The 22,350-nt window shown below is 45.5% G+C and overlaps 1 protein-coding gene and 1 pseudogene across 4 annotated transcripts in view; both read left to right on the forward strand.

Moving 5' to 3' along the window:
* Positions 1-22,350, forward strand: part of VPS35L (VPS35 endosomal protein sorting factor like) — a 113,185-nt gene that overhangs the window by 12,940 nt on the left and 77,895 nt on the right. For all 4 annotated transcript variants that reach the window (XR_004682333.1, XM_035022378.1, XM_035022379.1 and 1 more), the window contains 4 exons: positions 2,363-2,439; positions 5,548-5,676; positions 13,187-13,271; positions 19,900-19,959. Coding sequence is in view for 3 of the 4 variants with exons in the window: in XM_035022378.1 (XP_034878269.1) it covers positions 2,363-2,439; positions 5,548-5,676; positions 13,187-13,271; positions 19,900-19,959 (351 nt within the window). In the remaining variant the exon portion in view is untranslated. The remainder of the gene's footprint in view (positions 1-2,362; positions 2,440-5,547; positions 5,677-13,186; positions 13,272-19,899; positions 19,960-22,350) is intronic.
* On the forward strand, positions 21,196-21,322 carry LOC118022006 (annotated as a pseudogene).

Below are 22,350 nucleotides of genomic sequence, written 5' to 3' on the forward strand. Positions count from 1 at the left end.
AAGAGTCGCGGTCTTATTGACGACTGGTCCGTGAACACTGCGGTCCTCAGTTTCTTCTGCCAGGACACATGGTCAGAAGCTCTGGACCAGCGCACCTCAAACTAGCTGTGCAGCGGGCTCACCTGAGCAACTTTCGTACACACACACACACACACACACACACCACGGGGCCCCACTCCACTTGTTGAATTTACCTTGAGGAGTGGGACCCAGGTATTGCTTTTTATTTATTTATTTATTTGAGAGAGTGCGGGGGCGGGGAGGGGCAGAGGGAGAGGGAAAGAGAGTCCTAAGCGGACTCCATGCTGAGTGCGGAGCCCAATGCGGGGCTCATTGTCACGATCCTGCGATCACAACCTGAGCCAAAACCAAGAATTGGATGCTTAACCGATTGTGCCACCAGGACACCCCTGCAGAGTGCTTTTTTGGAGCTCGCAGGTGATTCTAAGGCACCTGACACAGCTTGTGCCACTGGGCTGCAGGTGAGCACAGCTGCGGTTTGGGTGCAGATCACTAGTACGGTAGTTGCAACTCTCCCTCGTTCTCTGCCGGTGGGAGCAACACTTCAGAAATGAGGAGAGTGGGAGCACCTTTGTGAGGGCCGTAACTTTGACCCCAATCCATGAAAAAATAAATCCGACTGTTGCATATCTACCAGTTTGGAAAGATCAGAAAGATTGACGAGATGACTTGCTGGCGAGAACGTATAGGAACGGGCACTCTCGTGCTGCCAGTGGGAGTGTAAAGTGATAAAGCACTGTGTAAAACACTTCTGTGGTTATCTATTAAAATTGAAGTTGGGCCAACCCTTTGACCCAGCAGTTCTATCAGGATACGCTCTAGATCAGAAATTGGCAAACGGCCTCCTGCAGGCCAGATCTGGCCCTCTGTTTTTGTAAATAAAGTTTTATTGGAACACAGCCATGCCAGGTTGTTTACATATTGTCTGTAGCTGCTTTGGGGCTGGAATGGCAGAGTTGAGTACCTGTGACAGAGACTATATAACTCACAAAACCTAAAATATTTATATCTGGCCCTTTACAGAAAGCGTTTTCCACCTCTACCCAAGTTCATGTTTTTCTTAAAGTGCGGTCCAAGGGCCGGTAGCATTGACATCACCTAGGAGTCCTTAGAAAGGCAGAGTCTCAGGCCCTGCCAGGCCTACTGAAAATCCGAGTTGCATGCCAACCCATCTGTAAGTGATTCCTGTAAAAGTCTGAGAAGGCGCTGCCCTGAAGAAATGTGTGTCTATGAACCAGGGACATAGAAATGTTCACAGCAGCATTGTTCATGGTAGCCCCAAACAGGAAACAACGCAAACATGTGTCAACAGTAGAATAAGAAATACATTGTGGTGTATTCACATAGTGGGAAATAGTAAACAGCAGGGAAACAGTTCTGTGTAACAACGGGTAAATTTCATCAACTGAAGATAATGGTGAACAGGAAGCAAGACCGTATCTGGGCTGGGTGGTGGTCACAAGGTTTTATAATTATCCATTAAAATGTACATGTGTGCACTTTACATATTATATTTCAAAGTGAAGGGAACAATAGAAACGAAGTAAAAAGAAAAACAAAAACAAACATTATTTGGAAACTTAAGGAGTCATTTGTTAGTAATTAAATAACTGCACCATGCTCTCAGCCTGATCCCAAACAAATCTTTGAGCTAACACCAGACCGAAGTAGCCAGTGCCTTCCAGGAATGAACTTCTGATCCTGAGAATGAGTTTGGGGGGCAGGAGCAGGGGGACGTCAGATCTAGAACAGAAGCCCCTTGCAGATGGGGAAAGATTTCTGAGATGAGGAGTGCTAGAGAGCCAGCTGGACAGACAGCCTCACCCTGCAGCTGGCCCACGGCCGGAGGGCGTCCCTTGGTCTCTGTCCCGCCAGCCCGTGGATGGGATGGCAAGAATCGGCCGACAGGTGATGATAGGAGGCATGGCTAGCCCTGTTTGCCCGAAGAGTGGGTATCAGAGTGTGACAGTCCCGCACTGAGGCCAAGCCTGAGAGGGCCTTTTGTTGGTGGAAGACAATGGCATGATGGATTTTTGGCGTCCTTCCCTGGTCTGCCTTTCTTTAGAAAACAAATGATTCAGTGAAAAGTTTATAAATACCAAATGGAGTGTGGAACCGTTTCGAGGCTGGCCCGCTGAGCTCTGGGGGCAGCTTCTGAGCGAAAATGTTTGCAGTGGAACTTTGGTTATATAAGGACGTGGTTTTCAGACTCTCAGAGTTGTCTGTAATGAAGTTCCCTGGCCCCCTTATTCACATTGAGGTGGAGAGTGAGAGATGCCTTCCCTTGGGGGTGTTGGGGACGGAGAAAGCCACCTGTGTGACATGAATCCATTCTGTTTAGGCAAAGCGGGGACCGTCACATCCGCCATGTCGGAGAAGGTTCGGACCAGGCTAGAGGAGCTGGATGACTTTGAGGAGGTGAGTGAGCAAGTTGTTGGCCGAGCACGGGGAGGATCGGTGCTTTTGTTTCTCCTGCCAAGTGAGATGCGTTTTGGGGGTAATTCCCAAGCCGCGCATTGTGCTCATTCCTCCCGAGGCACCAGCCGATCCAGGGGAAATGGCCAACGGTGCAGTTGGCTGACCGCGCAGGAACTGCCTTGGGCTGGTTTTCTGAAGGCGTCTTGTCGCTGTGATGCCCCAGCAGACCCAGGTCGTGTGGGGACAGGGTCTATATGGAAAAGCCAGCTGGAGCCACCTCCCTGGGAAGCGCCTTGCACAGGAACAAGATCATACCTGGTGCAGAGGCCTCTGCTGACTTGCTGTGGCTCACGAATCTTTCAGAAAACCTGCTTTTAGAGAACACGACTCATTTGCAAACTCTTAAGACTTGATGAATTTCACATGTAAATCTAGTTTTTTGTTTTTGTTTTTAATTCCACCTGATAACTGAGGGTCCACATTCCTGCATTTAACCAGGGCATGCGCTGTCCAGGTTATACAGTCCTTCCTGTCCCAATTCTCTTATGAACACTACAGGCCTGGCCCCTGGAGGCAGGGGAGTTTGCGTCCCCTGGGATGTCATTTAGAGAGGGCACCTAGCATCCTGAGTAAGAGACTCGGGAGCCAGACTGCCTGAGTTTGAATCTCGGCTCTACCGTTCGGCAATTCCGGGATTTGGGGCAAGGGGCTTAACAGCTCTGTTCCTCAGTTTGCTTATCTGTAAAATGGGGGATGCTGTATCGTACTTGCCTCTTTGGGTTGTTTGAGAAATGAAATAAGTTAATGCATATGAAGTGCTTGGACCAACAGCCAGTGCATGCTGTGTGTTCTTGTTAGTTGCTGTCAGCACCGGCTTAACCTGAGTCTGGAGGCCTTACCTAGCTCAACTGCCGATGAGCAGAGTGCCCTTGGGTGTTCCCTTTCCCTATATCTGCATCCCTAACTAGAACATGGGCATGAAGAGTATAGTTGTGTGGACCCAATGGTAATGCTTTGAAATCCATAAAGGGCCTTGTGATGGCAGGTGCCATCGCCCTGTCCTGCATCTTGCCCCTCAGTTCAGGGTCCTTCCAGCTCTGAGACCAGAGCTTTTGGGTGCTCAGCAAAGTCTGTTCGCTCACCCTCTTATTTCCCAATTCAGAAAGGACACGTTTTGAATTAGGGTGCCGGGAGCCTCGGTCTGCATGTCCTCAGCCAACCTTGGCTAGCAGGAGAGGAATTGCTGAGCATTTGCGTCGAAGCTCTTCAGTCCAGGTGTCACCTGAGCTGGCTTCAGTTGCAAATGGGGACTCTGTTGAAGGATACAAGGCCACTACCTGAGCCCAAGGGCATGGTGGCCTGGAACCAGGAGTTAAAGAATCACCCAGACACCTAGCCAGCCACCCTCTGCCTTTCTCGGTTCTCTGTAGCGTCCTGTCACTGACTCTATACTTGTTGTGTTGTCCCCCCCCCCCGCCGCCAAGATTGATTTTCTTGCTGCTCCCTGCTCTAAGCAGCAGATGGCTGCCCCCTGGCTTCCAGGCAGACGTCGCTTTTTAGTCAGGGCGAGGCTGGGTTGTACTGTGCTAACAATGAACCTCCTAGATCGTAACGCAAGTTTATTTCTTCATCACATTACTCATCCGGTGAAGGTGACAGACACCCCACCATCCTGAGATGCTGCCATCTCAACAGATGGCTTCCAGGGTCCTCACCGCAGAGCTGAAAAAGGGTTACTTCTCACCGCCTCAGCCCAGAAGGTACACATGCTACTGTGCTCACAGCCCGTTGGCCCAAATTAGTCACGTGGCTCTTCCTGCTGCAAAGGGACAAGGAGGGCAGTTCAGGGATCTGTTGGGATCAGTCCAAATTTCCTGAACCTTCTGCTTGTATTTCTTTAATAAAGAGTTCTTTGCTTTGGATTCCCGGGAACATTGATAGAAAAAAGATTTAGTTCATGGTCTCGTGTGGGTTAATAGGACTCTCACTCCTGTGAGCTTTGTAAATAAATAGCACTTAACAAGAGCCAAGGATTAACGAGCAGGTGCCATGTGCCAAAGGCTCTGCTAAATCTTTACATTCATAGTTTATTTCATCCCTGTGACGATCTTGCTTTCCTTCTGCCACAGCTTTTTGTTGTGGTCGGCTCTCTGTCCTGAAGGCACTCCCCATGATCTAGTGAACAGCCCCCACCACCCACTTTCGCCATTGTCCAGTAATACCTGCACACCCCTGAGTGTTTGGCTCAAGCATCCCTTCCTCCAGGAAATGATTCTTTTTTTTTTTTTTTTTTTAAGATTTTATTTATTTGTCAGCGACAGCACAAGCATGGGGAGCTGTAGAGGGAGAGGGAGAAGCAGGCTCTCCGCTGAGCAGGGAGCCCGACTCGAAGCTCAATCCCAGGACCCTGAGATCATGACCCGAGCTGAAGGCAGATACTTAACCGACTGAGCCACCCAGGCGCCCCAGGAAACCATTGTCGACCACCAGTCTAGAGTCCGTTCCTTCGTTACTGTATTTCTTCCATTCTGAGATAAACCTTTCCCCCCACATTTGAATATCCCTGAAATTGGGCTGCGTCTCTCAGTTAGTGCATGTCTGTGATTGGCATTTTTTTTTCTAACTTAGTGGTACACAAAGAATTGTGCTTCCTAGAATGGGCACCTCAGATTCAGTGAACTATGATGTAGGTTTTCATAGAATTGTTTCCTCTGGAGCATTTATCTCTGTTTATATTAATATCTATCTCATCTTCTGTATATGAAACTCCGTTAGTGCAGAAATAATGTATTTTTGCTCATCTTTGTGTCTCGGGCATCTGGTGTCCCCTGCTTGGCACACAGTGGTTCCCAATGATTATCTGAATCATTGAGCTGAGGGCTGACTTAGGTCTGACTTGCTCCAAGGTCAGTCTGAGTGCCTGCGCTCTGCTTGTTTTTGCAGAAAACTCAAAGAACCTCTTCAGTCACAAGACGAAACTATCAGTTGTGGTTGGGAGCATGAGAAAAACTTAGAGACCAAAGCTCAGCCAATACTCAGTATTGTTCACAGGGTGGTGGCCAAATGTTTTTCTTTTTGTGCTTATACCTTCCTACTTTCTGCCCATAGGGATCCCAAAAGGAACTGTTGAATTTGACTCAACAGGATTATGTGAACCGCATCGAGGAGCTCAACCAGTCGCTGAAGGATGCCTGGGCCTCGGACCAGAAAGTGAAGGCTCTAAAAATAGTCATCCAGGTCAGGTCTAGTGATTTTTTTTTTTTTTTTATTCCTTTCCCCAGAATTTCCTATGTAAAACTGCTTTATAGGTAATTAAAGTTTTTCATAGGTCTGCCTTCAGGGTCTTATCCTACTTTTTTGCATCTGTTCCATTTTCACATACTTCCTTTGAAAGGCCCTGATGATGAATCTGTGCTTTTATGAGATACCTAATCCCAGGGCCACCATGTACAGCTGCACAGGTTGTATACTGCACAATTCCATGACCTTCAGCTTGGATTACAGAATTAATGATTTCCCCTGGAATGTGCAGGTTTTGGGCCCTGATACATCCACTGACACATTTATGGTTTGTACAAACTAAAGATTGACCAACTGTCTTGGGTTCCTTGATCAGATTTCCTTTGTATTTTGGGGACTTATGGTTGTGTGTCCCTGGTATGTGCATTTTTGGCTCATATTCTGCATAATTATGTGACAAAGCATGTTGCTAGTGTTAGACGAGGTACATTTGTTGAATCCTTTGTTGACGAATTTGTTGATCCATGACAGCTCTTGGATCACAAGATCAAGTTCTGTAAGGAAAAGAGCTTATTCAGTTTCTTGACCCTTCAGGTCATTGTCTTTTGGCAAAACGTGCTCAGAAGTACACTGTAAAAGGACTCGTGTGCATTATGATTTTCAGAGCAGAGTTCACAAAGAATTTCTGAACAGCATTTTAGTTCAGAAATATAGTCCTGTTCTTGTTCAATGTCATGGCATTGTGACATTTGTTTTCTCACCTGTTGATTTAGAGAGAGGGAGAGAGTCTGGCAGTCTTGACACTGGGTAGTTGAAGTCTTTTAAGATGACACTTCGTATAGCAGGTGCTTTTTTTTTTTTTTTTGGTGTTTTATGGCAGAGGCAAACCTGAATTCATTTCCCTTCGATCACTGTTGTTAGTTTACAAAGTAAATACTCCCGAAGAAGAGTCCTCTCATCCTGGATACATGTGATGGGGTTGCTTACTGAGAGGCTCAAGTAAGAAAATATTAAACTAACAAGCGCTTCTTCAAAGTATTTTTATTGGCAACATCTCCCCATAAAGGACTGGAGTGTAGAGAACTTGATGTCCAAGAGTTTTTACATCTGGAGATTTGATTCGTGTCTTCTCAAAGAAAAAAACCGTGGAAGTGTTTCATTAACTTCACATCTGGTTAATAGTAACTATTTTACTTTCGATACTTTAAAGGCTGCTTCTTTAACCAAAAAAGAGAATCAAGGGGGGGCAGAGTACGGAGAAATGAGCACAGTTCACTTTATTTGCTCTGCAGTAAGGTATTCTGTTGTGTGGTGGATTTATTGAAATGTATTTCAGTGATTTTTTAGTAAGTTACTTAATTATTATCCAATTCAGTTTTAGAGCATGTTCTTTTTAAGATTTTATTTACTTATTTGACAGAGAGAGACACAGCGAGAGAGGGAACGCAAGTAGGGGGAGAGGGAGAAGCAGGCTTCCCGCGGAGCAGGGAGCTGGATGCGGGGCTCGATCCCACCAACCTGGGATCATGACCTGAGCCGAAGGCAGATGCTTAATGACCGCCAGGCGCCTGTAGAGCATGTTCTTACCCCTTCCCCCAAATTCCCTCAAGCCTGTTTGCAGTCAGACCCTGACACTTCCAGCCCCAGGAAACCACAATCTGCTTTCTGACTATAAATTCGCCTTTCCTGGACATTTCATAGGGATCATTCAACATGTAATCTTTTGCCTCTAGATTCTTTCACTTGGCATAATGTGTTTGAGGTTTGTCCGTGTTGCAGTATCAGTACTTTGTACCTTTTTACTGCTGAGTACTATGCCATTGAATGGAGAACCACATCTTACTCATCCATTAACAAGTTGGTGATGGACACCGAGGTCATTTCCACTCTGGCTAGTAATGAACGATGCCACCATGAACATTTGCGTACGAGTCTTCATGTGGACACGGGCTTTCGTTCTCTCGGGTAGATTCCTAGGAGTAGAATTGCTGAGTCCCATGATAAGGGAATGTGTAACTTTTGGAGAAATGGCCACAGCATTTTGCGTTTGCATCCCCACCAGCCGGGTGTGAGGGTTCCAGTTCCTCTGTTTTCCGACGCTCGCGTTACTGTCTGTCACTTCGATTACAGTCACCCTAGCAGATTTGAAGTGGTATCTCATGGGTGGTTTTAATTTGCAATCCCTGGCAACCGATAAGGTCAAGCTTCTTTTCATATGCTCATTGGCCATTTTTATATCTTTGTTAGTGAAAGATTTAATACAACTTGCCCATTTTTAAAAATCACATTATGTTCTTGTTACTTTTTTTTTTTTTTTAAAGATTTTTATTTTTTGAGAGAGAGAGAGAATGATAGAGAGCATGAGAGGGAGGAGGGTCAGAGGGAGAGGCAGACTCCCTGCTGAGCAGGGAGCCTGATGCGGGACTCCATCCAGGGCCTCCAGGATCATGACCTGAGCCGAAGGCAGTCCCTTAACCCACTGAGCCACCCAGGTGCCCCTCTTGTTATGTTTTGACAATTCTTTATGCTCAATACAAGTTCCTTATCAAGTATCTGATCTACAAGGATGGTCTCCTAGTCTGTGGCTTGTCTTCATTTTCATAATAGTGTCTTTTGGAGTGGAGGAGTTTTTAGTTTTAGCGAAATTCGATCTATCAACTATCTCTTTTTAAGTAATCTCTACACCCATTGTGGGGCTCAAACTCCCAATCCCAAGATCGAGAGTCTCACATGCTCTACCAACTGAGCCAGCCAGGTGCCCCTCTTCTAGAAGTTTTATAATTTTAGCTCGTACATCTAGGTTTATGGTCCATTTTGAAGTGATTTTTGTGTCTAGTCTAAGGGTCTAGATTTATTTGTTTCTCATGTGGATATCTGGTTGTTTCAGCAATATTTGTTGAAAAGCTGTCTTTTCCCTTTTGAATTATTTTGGCACCTTTTTTGAAGTTACCTGACCATAAATGTAGGGGTTTATTTCTGGACTCTTAAGTCAATTCCACAATATCTGTGTAAGTCTGTCCTCATGTTAGTACCACACTATCTTGATTACCATATTTTTATGGTAATTTTTTTTTTTTAAGATTTATTTTACTTCAGAGAGAGTGCACATTGTGCGTGCATGAGTGTGCTAGTGCAGTGGGGAGGGGTAAAGGGAAAGAGAGAGAGAGAATCTTAAGAAGACTCCGTGCTGGGGCACGTGGCTTAGTCGGTGAAGCGTCTGCCTTCAGCTCAGGTTATGATCCTGGGGTCCTGGATGGACCCTGCTCCACAGGGAGCCTGCTTCTCCCTCTCCTTCTGCCTGCTTGTGTGCTCTTTCTCTCTGTCAAATACATAAATAAAATCTTAAAAAAAAAAAAAAGCTGAGCGGAGAGCCTGACACGAGGCTCAATCTCACGATCCTGAGATCAGGACCTGAGCCAAAACCAAGAATTAGATGCTTAACCGACTGTGCCAAAGGTGCCCCTATGGTAAATTTTGAAACTGGTTAGTGTAAGTCTTTTAACTCGGTTCTTTTTTTTTTTTTTTTTTTTTTTGTCCCACAAAATTATTTTGGCTATCCTGGGTCCTTTGCAATTCTATGTGATTTTTAGTATCCGCCTATTTCTACCTGCCCTGTCCTCACCCCCCCACCCCCAAACTGGGATTTTGATGGGGATTGTGTTGACTTTGTAGGTCAGTTAGAGAGATTTGCCATCTTAACAGTAGTGAGTCTCCTGATGCATAAAATATGCATCATTCTTTCTGTTGATGGGCATCTGGTTTTTCCTTTTTTCTTCTTTGTTATGAGCGATGTTGCCGAGATCACTTCTGGACGAGTCTGCTGGCCTCTCTGGAGGTGAGGACCCATAGCTGAGAGTGGAATTGCTCGGGTGCTGGGCATGTGCCTCTTGAGCTTGACCGGGCAATGCCAGATTGCTTTCCCTTGCAGCTGTGCCCCTGCGCACTCCTAGCAGCAGTCAGGCTGTGTGAGTCTGTGCTGTTGAGTGGCCTCACAACATTTGGTATGAACGGACTTTCTCTTTATCATTTTTTCAATGTAGGAGGTAATAAAATCATATTGTATTGTGGTTTTAATTTGCAATTCTCTGATTATAATAAGATTGAGCCTCTTTTCACATGTTTATTGGCCGCTGGGGTTTCCTTCTCTGTAAAGTGGCTTTGGTTGATTCTTCTTGCTCATTTTTTCTGTTAATGGTGTTTGTATTTTTCTTATTTTTTTTTTTAAGATTTTTTTTATTTATTTATTTGAGACAGAGAGAATGAGAGAGAGAGCACATGAGAGGGGGAGGGTCAGAGGCAGAAGCAGGCTCCCTGCCGAGCAGGGAGCCCGATGCGGGACTTGATCCAGGGACTCCAGGATCATGACCTGAGCCGAAGGCAGTCGCTTAACCAACTGAGCCACCCAGGCGCCCCAGTATTTTTCTTATTTTTAAGATTTTTTCCCATGTATCCTTGGTAGTAATTGTCTTCTGATTAGTCTGCTTGCTTGCTTCTTTTGATCCATCTTCCTTTCTTAGTTTGTGGCTTTAGGTTATGTTTTACTGTATCCTTTTGTTTTGACTATTTAATATATGTGTATGTATATAAATATATATATATATCCAATACTTATATGTATATATATGTTGAATTCTAGAAACTGCCTAGTGTCCTTGTAGAATGTTGCTAATTGGAAAAAATGAAAAACACCCTTTTAGTATTTTTCCAGCAGTGCTAATCAGTTCCATAGCAAGTATTTCAGGCAGAGTAATTTATCAGTCAGCCATTCAGGAAGTGTCTGCCACGGTGCTTCTCCACCTGGGCTGCACATCAGCAGTGCCTCTGTCATCTGGAGTCCTTGTCAAAAATACTGATTCCCTGGCACCTCAGCTGGAGGTTTTCACCAGTAGGTTTGGCATGGAGCCAGGGAATCTTTTTTTTTTTATGGTAGGTTCTGTGCCCAGCGTGGAGCCCAGCACAAGGCTCCAGCTCACAAGCCTGAGATCAAGAGTCGGACACTTAACCGACTGAGCCACCCAGGTGCCCCGAGAATCTGTAATTTTTTTTTTTTAAAGATTTTATTTATTTATTTGAGAGAGAAAGAATGAGAGAGAGCACATGAGAGGGGGGAGGGTCAGAGGGCCCGATGCGGGACTCGATCCAGGGACTCCAGGATCATGACCTGAGCCGAAGGCAGTCGCTTAACCAACTGAGCCACCCAGGCGCCCGAGAATCTGTAATTTTAACACACACCCTAGGAAGCCTGATTTTTATTTAGGAAACTGCACCAAGGCTTTAAAAATCTGGCATCTTCAAAATAGTGATTTAAAGGGGAACTTCATTTTAGGACCTGATTACGACTTTAACCGTGGACCTAAAAAAAAAAATTCCACTTCCTGTTCTCTTGTGTAAAATGTATGTTCCGTGATACCAGCTTGGGAGAAAAATCAGTACACAGATGTTGGGAAGCCCCAGCTGTGTTTAATTTGAAATCTTCTGTTTGAATTCTGTCTTCTCATCTCACCACTGGGCAGTAACTCCTCTCTGAGGGGCTCTGGGTAGGAACTCAGGAGACGTCACATCCCTAGGAACCAAGGGCTGTGTATTGTAAACAGTCTCTAGGATTCAGAGTTGTTTGCTTTTTCCAAGCCCTGAAATCTCATGGGGCAGTTGTTGAAGTTGGAGCTCAAATAAAGGGCATATGAAGAACACAAAGCAAGGCATCCGGAAATGGATTTCTACGAACGTCCAAATGCCACGTTTGGTGTCAACACCATTGTTTTAACAGCTTACGTTCCCCTCACCCTTCTGCCCCCCACCCCCCCTGCATAACATTTGGCTGTAAGAGGATGTTTCACAAAACAGAAATGTTGTTTGCCTTTAGGCTGTAACGCTAAGGAGAAACTTTGTGATTTTAACAATTTAGAAATTGGGTCACAATGCCAAACGGAAAATCCATATCAGCCTACGTCTTGATATGACAGACATTATTTCCATTCTTTGCACTTTGGAAATGCATATTAACGAACTCTTTCTATCTTTTAAGTGACATATTTGTATCTAAAGGTCAAGCATCGGAATGATAGAAGTTGGCAAATTATTTAGTTCCTTGTGCTGACTTTTGAATTCATAAAGATTTCAGGGCATTAAGTTTTGTTCTCCAAAGAAGAAACACGTTTTTTGTTTCTGATCATAAAAGATGACTTAATCTGGGGTGTTTAGGGCCACGTTGTGTGGCTGTAGTCTTCCATTAAGCATTCTGAACGTGTTGGGGTGCCTGGGTGGCTCAGTCGGTAGGGCGTCCAACTCATGCTTTCACCTCAGGTCATGATCACAGGGTCCTGGGATTGAGCACCATGTTGGGCTCCATGCTGAGCAGGGAGCCTGCTTGGGATTCTCTCTCTCCTTCTCCCCCTGCCCCTCCTGGCTCACACTGTCACTCTCTCTCTCTCTCAAAAATAAAAAAAGATCCGAACATGTCAGTGGCCCTTTGGTGTGAGCAATACAGGCATAGGGATTGAGCAAAATGTTCCCAGTGTTGCATATCATCATAGTTGCAGGGAAACATGTGCTCTTTGAAGCTTGTCATCCTTTTAGAGGGAAATTTGGAAGTGAGGATAAATAATAGATGCTATGGGGATAAAACGTACAGCATAGGGAATATAGTCAGTGCTATTGTGATAATGTTTTATGGTGGCAGATGGTAGCTACACTTGTGAGCATAGCATAACGTATAGAGTTGTCTAATGCTGTGTTGTACACCTGAAACTAACATTGTGTGTCAACTATACTTCAATTAAAAAAAAAATAGACGCTCGATTAAGAAACCCTGGAGATGTACTTATGGGGTCATTTCATAGAAAAGAATGTTGAAGAAGCAAGACCATCCTGAGATAAACCAGAGGAAGCCATGCTGAAAAGCACTTGGAACAAAGCTGGAGTCATTTGTGAGGACATTGGGAGAGGTGTCGTTGACCTCTCTTGTTGACTTTGATGCCGACCCTCATTCAGTGTATAAGCAAAGACCCTTCTGGATAAGAGTCCTCAGTCCTGTGGCTTTCTTGGAGGGATGTGATGGAGTCTTTCTTTTTTTTTTTTTTTAAGATTTTATTTATTTATTTGAGAGAGAGAGAGTATGAGAGAGAGCAAGCACATGAGAGGGGGGAGGGTCAGAGGGAGAAGCAGACTCCCCGCCGAGCAGGGAGCCCGATGTGGGACTTGATCCCGGGACTCCAGGATCATGACCTGAGCCAAAGGCAGTTGCTTAACCAACTGAGCCACCCAGGCGCCCCTGTGATGGAGTCTTTCTATAAGAGGTTCTGTAGTGAGTGGTCTGCCCCCCACACTTGTCAAAGGGACAGTGGTTTTGCTTCTCATTATGTTTCCAGTGTCTGGCATGGGGCTTGGCACATGGAAAGCACCTAGTGCTTGTTTGTAGAAATTAATTTTCCAGGCCTGGAGCATTGCAGTCAAGTCAGACACGACACAGTGAATTTCCTTTTCTCTTCTCTCTTTTTTTTTTTTTTAGTGTTCAAAGCTTCTTTCAGACACAAGTGTTATTCAGTTCTACCCAAGCAAATTTGTCCTTATCACCGACATACTTGATACATTTGGTAAGTACTAGTCCTGTTCATCTTCAATCTAGGAAATACTTTTTTTTTTTTTTTTTGCCAGAAGTTGGGTGGTAGTGTTGCTTTAATTTCTGTTGTGGTTTAAGTAGTTGGGTGAAACATGAGGGAGACTAAATGACCGCCCTGTCCCCGCTCATTAACAAGGGTGCCGTTTTTAGAGAATCCTAAATGACCTGTTTTCTAACCTTCTGAGAGGCTAGTGAAGCAAGCAGGGGAAGCATGGGGGAGCTGGGGAGCACACATCTGGTCTAAACCAGCTCCCGTCCCTTGACATGTCACGGTGCCTGGAACTCACTTTGTCAGAACCGAACTTGGCCTCTCTTCCCAGCACCTGCAGTGGGTTTCTGTCCCAGGGAATGATAGGACCATGTGCCCTGTGCCCAAGCTGGAAATGTGAGAATCTTCTCCCCTGCGCCCCATGTCCAGTCCATCACCAGGTTCTTCGGTCTCCTGGGTCTCCCTCCACTTTGTCCGTTTTTATCTGTCTTCACTGAACACTGTAGCCCAAGCCACAGTCCTCTCCTGCCTGGACTGATTACGACCGCTCTTGTGAGGTTTCCTGCCATGTCACGGCTGCCCCTTGTCCCATGCTCCCCCCATCAGGCAGAATGGTCTAGACTGAAGAGAAGAACCTGGGGCTCCTCTGGAGACACAGGAGGCTTTTGTGCTCTTCGGTGGTCATCAGTGGCCAGAGCATCAAGCCATGCAGCCCTCTAAACTCTATATGATGTTCAGTGGCATGGTTCTCCCCAAGAACTAGCAGACAGAATCATCTTCTAAGAGCCCAACACCTAGCAGATCAGAACAGAGACGTTTGCTTTCTTGCCAAGGAGGGACCAGCGGACTCCGAACCCAGCAAGTCTCATCTGAAGCCCATAGAAAGATCTAATATGGCAGAAAACAAAATATCAAGCAGAGACCCCCATTTGCTTCACAGGAGACTGGGGTCTGAGTGTATTAGCTAGAACAAACGATATAAAAAAGGTCTAACTCCTACTAATCTTGGGAAAAGTGGGTATTTATTGGCTTATGTTGAAAAGTGCAGGAGTAGTTTCTGGATTCAGGAACTCAAACAGTGTGTGGGTATTTTCTGGTACTTGCCCTTGGGGTCTCCTCGTTCTCAAACTCTGCAAGTTGTTCTCCACTTGTATCAGTTCTTCTGCCAGTAGTCCCAGGACAAGGGAAGAGCTTCTTTCTTCCAAGCCTACAACAAAAAGTCCCAGAATTTTGTCTCTTTGGACTGGTTGGATCACAAGTCAGTTTCTGAGTCATTTGTGGTATCTGGTGGGATGAATTAGCAGATTATCCAGGCCCGGGTCACCCCACAGAAGAAAGGTGGTGATGTTGCCAGAAGAAAGGGGGGTGGGAGCTAACTGGGCCCCAAGAAGAGATGGCCTGGCTGAGTGATGGCCAATCAGGGTCAGGTGGCCCGGGCACTCTGCTGAGTGCCAAGGATGTATCAGCAAGAAGAGACAAAAATCCTCACTTTTGGGGGCTTATGTTCTGGTAAAAGGGGATTTACAAAACAAGTAAGTAAACCCAATTGTATGTTAGATGATGATCAGCACTGTGGAGGGAAAAAAACAAAACAGGAGGGTAAGGGGTGGAGGAGACTGTGGTTTTAGATAAGGTGGTCACAAGAGGCCCTGCTGAGATGTTGCTATTTGAGCAAGTGCTTGAAGGAGAGGAGAGATGAGCTGCATGCTCTCTGGGGGAGGGAGAGTGCAGCCACATTAGGCCGAGGACAGCGGGTGCAAAGTCCCTGGGGTAGGAGCGTGCCTGGCAGGTTTGAAGAGGCTGGGGTGGCTGGAGGGGGTGTGCAGGGTGATGGCTCAGCAGCTGACATGGCTGGAGGTCCTGGTGGGCCTTGAGGGCCATTGGAAGGACTTGGGCTTTTACGCTGAGGACATAAGGAACCATTGGGAGTGTTAAGGCGAGCAGGGATGTGATGATTTAAGTTTTATTGGCTGCTTGTTGAGACTGTCGGGCGGAGGTGGGTCAGGGAGCGTGGCTAGCACTTCAAGTGGGAGGCCGGGGAGATGGCAGAGATGGAGAAGATGAATGGATTTGCAGAATGGATGGGTGAGTTAGGCTCTCAGAATAGATACCCAGTCATACGCCCTTCGGGCCTTGACTTGTCCTCATGCGCAGCTTGCCTTCAGCAGCGAGGACATCAGTCAGGGAGAGAGGTCGGTGGTTGTGTCTGGTTCTCCTGACAGTTCTGTTTCTCATGGTGGGTTAACACACCAGCCTTCTGTTTTCCCTAACCTGCCTCCTGCAAGTTTCTTCTGCATGAGTCAGCATTCTGAGTGAGACTAACACGGGGACGCCGATGGATTGGCTTCTAACCTACAAGCCTGGCCAGATCCGGACATTAACCTTGTGAGAATTTTGGGCAGCCATCCCGTCAGCCTCTGGTGGCAGCATCCCAGTCCCCTCCCTTGGCAAGCCGGGATATGATGCACATGCCTGTTTTTGCCCTATCCCAGAGATTAGCTGGGCTGAGAATTGGTAACAGCAGTGATAAACCCTCAACAAATAATGTCCTTGGGCCTGACTCTGTTCTGGGTGCTTTAGAGATACTACATCACGTTGTCTTCATCAGAGCCTGTGAGGTGGGGTCTCTAATGACTCCATTTCACAGGTGAGGGGCCCAAGGCACAGAGAAGTAAATAGCTCGCCCAGGGTCGCAAGGTGGGCAGTGAGCGGCAGGGCTGGGATTCTGAGTTTTCTCTGTAGTCAAAGACCTGTTTCGTTTCTCTTGTATTTGGCTCGCGGGGGGAATGTTGCTCTCCATGAAAATTACAAATGTGTGTACATTTGACCCTGGCAACTTCACCTCTGGGAATTCATCCCATTTGTGATAGCGGAACCCTGGAAACAACCCAAGTGGCCATCACTAGGGGACCATTTAAATAAATGACGGTCCATCTGTACCCCAGAGCATAGGAAGCCCACAAGAAAGAGTGAGGGTGTGCTCTGCGTTCCGGTGTGGAAAGATCTCTGAGGTATATATGTCGTCACGTGAAAAAATCAAGATGCAGAACAGCTGTAGAATATGTTCTGTTTTGTGTAAGAAAGGAGAAGAAATTAGAATATTTGTTCACATTCCCTTTTATTTGCCTGAAGAAACATTTAGAAGGATGTCCAAGAAATTCAATAGCAGTGGGAGTCCTCAGAGGCCGGCGGGGGCCGTGGGGTGGATGGGGATGGGCCAGAGAGAAACTTGCCTCATACCTTCTACAGCCTTTTTAAAATTTCGAATCAGAGAAATGTTTTTCTTCTTTGAAACCGAACATTCAAATGAGGTACCGGCCTTCGACGTCATTCTCCTTCCTCCACATCTCAGTGATCTACACTCAGCGTGAGGACCATGGATTTAGACAAGCACCATGGGTCTCGGAGCTAAAACTTGCCTTGGGCATGGGAATCTCTAAAAACAGTGACAAGCCCCCCTCTTCCCTCTAAACCAGTGGTCCCCAACCTTGGCTAAACACTCGAAGCACCCGGGGCACCTGAAAATAGGCTGCCCTTGTCAGGACCTGTTGTGATTAGTATTCCTCAGGATTGTGAGGCAGCCTGCATCTGCAGGTGCTCAAGGAGACTGTTGTGCTTTGCCTGGAACAGAATGTTTTCACCTTTCACAAAACGGGCGGGAGTCTGCCTTGCTTGGGTGGAAGTTCGGAGCGCCGTGATGCAGCTTGTGTGCATCGTCCCAATGGTGCTCTGTAGGGAGGTGCTTGACCGTAGGCGGGCTGGTGTTTAGTGGTTGACAGGACTGACCGAAGGTGGGAGCATCTTGCTGGGCAGGGTTGTGGGACATGGCCCTGAGCATGTGCAGATGGGAAGATGCATGCTGGACTTCGAGGGGGATTTCACGGAAGGCACCGAGCACAGAGCTGGGCTCTGGCGTCTCTCAGCCCACGTCCCATGCCTGTGTGTCCTGTATCAGAGTCGTGTGCATCTGACCAAGAAACACTTGGTTTCTTCCACTGTAAAATGGGCATAATAGATCCTGCCTCTGGGGGTTTCTGGAGGGACTTAAGAGAATAGGAAGCGTATAACGTTTTTCCTCTTCTAAGAGTTTGCTGGCAGGATCATGTAAGCAACTTTGAAAGTACTTGGTGCAAAGTTAGTGCTCAGAGAATTATTTATCTATTTTAGTGTTCTTGATTTGTAAGACAGTCGGGAAAGGAAATAAATCTAGGATCAGGTATTATTTCTCAAGACTGTTGTCCACTAACCTAACAAAGGAAAAAAATACTCACCAAACTCGTTTGGCCAAAAAGGATTTTGTAGTTGAAGGCCCCTTAGCATATGAAGGTACACTATACACGTTGTGGTTTTAGAGGGATGGCAGGCTTTTTGTGGAGCAAGTAAAGGCCTTTTGTGCTCTTAAGTCTGGTCTATGTACAATAGGAGGTGAGAGGTGACCAGCATGGCTTGCTGTGTGATGGTCCACGGTAAAAATTATATGCAGTCCCAGTGCTGTGTTCTGTGGTCCTCAAGAGGAGGCCCATCATGGCCCCAGATGTGGCTGCCATGGGAGCCCATGGCCGCAGGTAAGGAAAGCACTTCCGGCCAGGAGGAAAAAGGCAGGTGGCTTTGAGAACTGGGGTTTATTCCCTGAGGCTTCCTGGGAGCTTCTCAATTGAACTGATGGTGTAGAGCAGGGGTTTTCATCCTCGGCTGCACACCTGGGGAGCTTTAAAAACACTCCCAATGGTCAAGCTGGACCCCAGATCATTTCTGTCAAAACCTTTGGGGATAGACACAGACACCAGCCTATTTTCAGGCGCCCTGGTGCTTCGAGTGTTTAGCCGAGGTTGGGGACCACTGGTTTAGAGGGAAGAGGGGGGCTTGTCACTGTTTTTAGAGATTCCCATGACCAAGGCAAATTTTAGCTCCGAGACCCATGGTGCTTGTCTAAATCCATGGTCCTCACGCTGGAGTGTAGACAAGAATTCCCTAGTTAAGGTTATTCAAAATTCATATTCCTGGTCCTCACCCTCCAAAATACTGTTTTTCACTAGCTCTGAGGTGGGCCCCAGGAATGTGCCTTTTCAACAGGTTTCTTCATGTGATTGTAACGTAAGTAGTCCACACTGGGAGAGGCACCTAGATGGCTTCTTGCCCTTCGTCCTAGCCTTGTGTCATTTCTTGGTGAAGTCATTTGACTTCACATTCTTAGAACTTCCTGTCTCTTTTTCCATGTGAGGACCGGTTGTGTGCTTCTTTGCTTCCCCAAATGATGGGGTTATGGGGGAAAAAAAAATAACGCAAGAGCTCAGGGAAATACTTTTGACATTAAAGGTGATTTGGAAGGCTCCAGGGAAGGAATAGAACTATAATTTTTATCCCTTTGATGTTGATAGTATTTTCTAAAATAACACAGAATAAATAAAGCTTTTAGTCCTAGATTAAGGGGTGGTTTGTGGACCAAGTCTACCCTGCCCACTTGTTTTTGTAAGTCAAGTTTTATTATTGTTATTGGAACACGACTGACCACATCCATTTGCTTATACATTGTCTGTGATTGCTTTTGAGCTACACTAGCAGATTTGAGTCTTTGCAGCAGTGACCTATGACCCACATCACCTAAAATATGTTTGTTTATGCATCTAGCAAATACTGAGCGTCCACAGTGTGCTGTGGGATATATCTTAGTACTGGGGATATATCCGTGAGCAAAACAGACCCAAATTTCTACCCTGTAGCACTTGCTAGTTGAATCTCAAATTTTGATGCTTCTGGGCACCAGGCAGATCACATAAATGAGTGCCCCAGACCGTTGCTGAGAGACAGCATTGGTGGAAGCTGGGACAAACTGGGTGGTATATATGCCATTTGAAGAGTCAGCTACTAATTTGTTGTAGCTCTTTTTTTTTTTTTTTAAAGAGACTTTTCTAAGATTTATTTATTTGAGAGCACAAGCAGGGGGAGCAGCAGGCAGAGGGAGAGGGAGGAGCAGGCTCCCCGCTGAGCAGGGAGCCCGATGCGGGTTCGATCCCAGGACTCTGGGATCACGACCTGAGCTGAAAGCAGATGCTTAACCGACTGATCCACCAGGCGCCCCTGTCATAGCTCATTTTTATCCTGTAGGGATATGGGCCATTTTTGGCACATCATTTGTGAAGAAGCAGGAAATCGGGTTTTTCACATGAACGAAAGTTTTTAACCTGTTGGCAACTAATTAAAAAAAAAAAATGTTAAAGCACTTTGTGGGCCTTTGTGTTGTGGGCCAAACAAAATGGATCCCTGGCTGGATTCCACCCACAGGCTGCCCATCTGCAGCCTCTGGCTTAGAAGCACCACATGGATGATTCGCTGATGAGTGAATGGAGGTGCCTGAGGTCCCCTTGGCCCTAAGTTTCCCTCTCTAAGGAGAGAAGGATGACTTCCCTGCCTCGCAGAAAGTAAAAGTCCCTGCGCTTTATTAAAAACAGAAACAAAAGAAACGCGGCTTAAATTTGTCCCACTAGGTGGCAGCATACCATCACAAGTTAAAGTGCTCTGGGCCACGCCGGCTCTGTCCCTAATTAACAAACGTTTATTTAGTGTTCACTCCTGAAGAGCGGGATGTTAACACCATCTGTCCTTTTCTCCCCAGGAAAGCTCGTGTATGAGCGCATCTTCTCCATGTGTGTGGATAACCGCAGCGTCTTACCAGGTAATGTCAGAGCTGTTCTACTGGTTTCGTTCTGCCCTGGAGTTGTGATTAGAAGGTTTCTATCAAGTCAGGATTTATGGAGACTCAGTATAAGATTTATTTTGTTTTTGGTGTGTTAAAAGTAGAAGAAACACCTTTGCAGATTTCTGATCATCTCAGTTTTCTAAAAAAAACATTAGAAGGTTTTCAAATGGCCTGGCTAAGAATTTGGGCAAGTACTTGGAATCCAGGAAAATAAAAAGATACTGCAACTAGATTCAGCTGACCTTTTTTTTTTTAAGTTCAGACTTTTTATTTTTATTTTTTTTATTCTTATGTTAATCCCCATACATTACATCATTAGTTTTAGATTCAGCTGACCTTTTATACCAACTTAAATTCCTCCACTGCCTGACATTTTTTTCCTGTATCTCTCTCCTGAGAAGCAAATAGCAGAAACCAACTTTATATATACTAAGGAACAATGTCAAAGAAATCGGTAACAGATACTTGCATTTACAGTCTGTGCTTAAGTGATGTGTGCATTAAATTTATTGCCAATCCATTTTAAATTCTCAGGGGGTTAAAATGGGACAGCTTGATTATGAGTCTGTTGTAACATAAATGGTGACGATTTGTCTGACAACATGGAACTCTCAGCAGCGGCTTCTCTCATCTCTTGTCCCTCCTTTCAAGTTTCTAGAGCTGCTGTAAGGAAACGTTCTCATCCATACAAGTTACCACAACAAGCTTGCTCCCACTGCTCCTGTTCTCAGCCAAATGATGGCATCGGCAACCATAACCCATAATTGACCTGTTCACTTATTCATTAATTCTTTCATCCATCTCTGTATCTGTTATTTTAAAAACGATTTAATACAGCTATTTCTCAGAGACAGAACTCCACAGGCCTTTCGGGCTGGAAGAGTCATCTCGCGTCAGATGAGCAAACCCATGGGGGACGAGCCAAGGACTTGCCTTCGGCCCTGTCACCAGCTAGTGGGAGCCTTGCTCTTAAGCTGGATCTGTGCCGTCCAATATGGCGGCCAATGTGGGTCATGTGGGGCACTTGAGATCTGGCCAGTCCAAATGGAGGGTGTGCTGTGTGTATAAAAATACATTGGATTCAGAGACTTAATAGAAACAAAAGAGCATGAAGTATCTCACCGATGATTTTTAGAATTGATTGCATGTTGAAATGACATTTTGGGTGAATTGGGTTAAATAAGGCATTTTATTAAAATTTCACTTGTTTTAAGCTTTGCGCAGTGGCAGTATCGTAGCCAATGAGGTTTATCTGAGGCGCGATTATTGCTAATTAAAATTTCACTTGTTTCAGTCTCTTTGAACGTGGCTCACGTGGTATTTCTATTGGTTGGTGCTGCTCTAGATCCTCCCCTACACCACATCACATCCGTGATGTTATTAACCGCTCCTTGCGTGTTCTAAGGCATCTCAAGATTGGGAGGCAGTGAGCCTGGAGAGGTAGGCAGAGGCCAGCATGAGTGCAAAGGCCTTCTCTGTCAGCTTTAAGGATTTGGGAAGTCTAGGTGCACCTATTTAATTTAAACTTGCCAACTTGTGTGCCATACAAGTAAGCAGCAGTAAATGCTCATCTATAAGCAGAATTAAACCCAAATAGGTGTTTTTTGTAGCTACAACAGTATTCTTTTTATTTTTAAGTAATCTCTACACCCAATATGGGTCTTGAACTCCTAACCCTAAGATCAAGAGTCACATGCTCCACTGACTGAACCCGCCAGGTGCCCCTACAACAGCATTTTTCCCCAAAAATATTTATTTACTTTAGAGAAGGTGGCAGAGGGAGGGGAAGAGTGGGGGAGAGAGAGAGAGAGAGAGCACGAGAATCTCAAGCAGACTCCGCACTGAGCACAGAACCTGACTTGGGGCTTGATCTCATGACCCTGAGATCGTGACCTGAGCCGAAATCAAGAGCCACCCAGGCGCCCCTCCAACAGCATTTTTTAACATGCTTTTTAATACACAGTCTGCTACTTCATATTGTTGTACACCTAACCACATAAGAATATTTATTACCTGTCTAACCCCCAGAGGCCTTTGAGATTATATCTACTGCAATGATTTTCCTCCCTCCCAATTTTCACTAAGGTTACAAATAATATTTTAGAGCCAGTTAAGGAAAAATTACTAACAACCTCCTATCGAAACTATAAAAGTTCAAGATAAAAGACTATTTTCGTATTCATTTCCAGGCCTTGTCTAAATTTATTAATTAGCACTTTGATCACGGAAACTCTTCCTTCCCCAGAATACCTTTTTTTTTTTTTTTTTTACCTTGAGCGATGCAAATCAGGCTTTTGTTCTTCTTGAAAATAATTTAATTTTTTTTTTCTTTCAGTGAAAATCTTCATCTGCACGTAGTGTTCTCTG

The sequence above is a fragment of the Mirounga leonina genome, unplaced genomic scaffold, assembly GCF_011800145.1.
Source record: "Mirounga leonina isolate KUSES-001 unplaced genomic scaffold, KU_Mleo_1.0 Mir_175, whole genome shotgun sequence".
NCBI lineage: Eukaryota > Metazoa > Chordata > Mammalia > Carnivora > Phocidae > Mirounga > Mirounga leonina.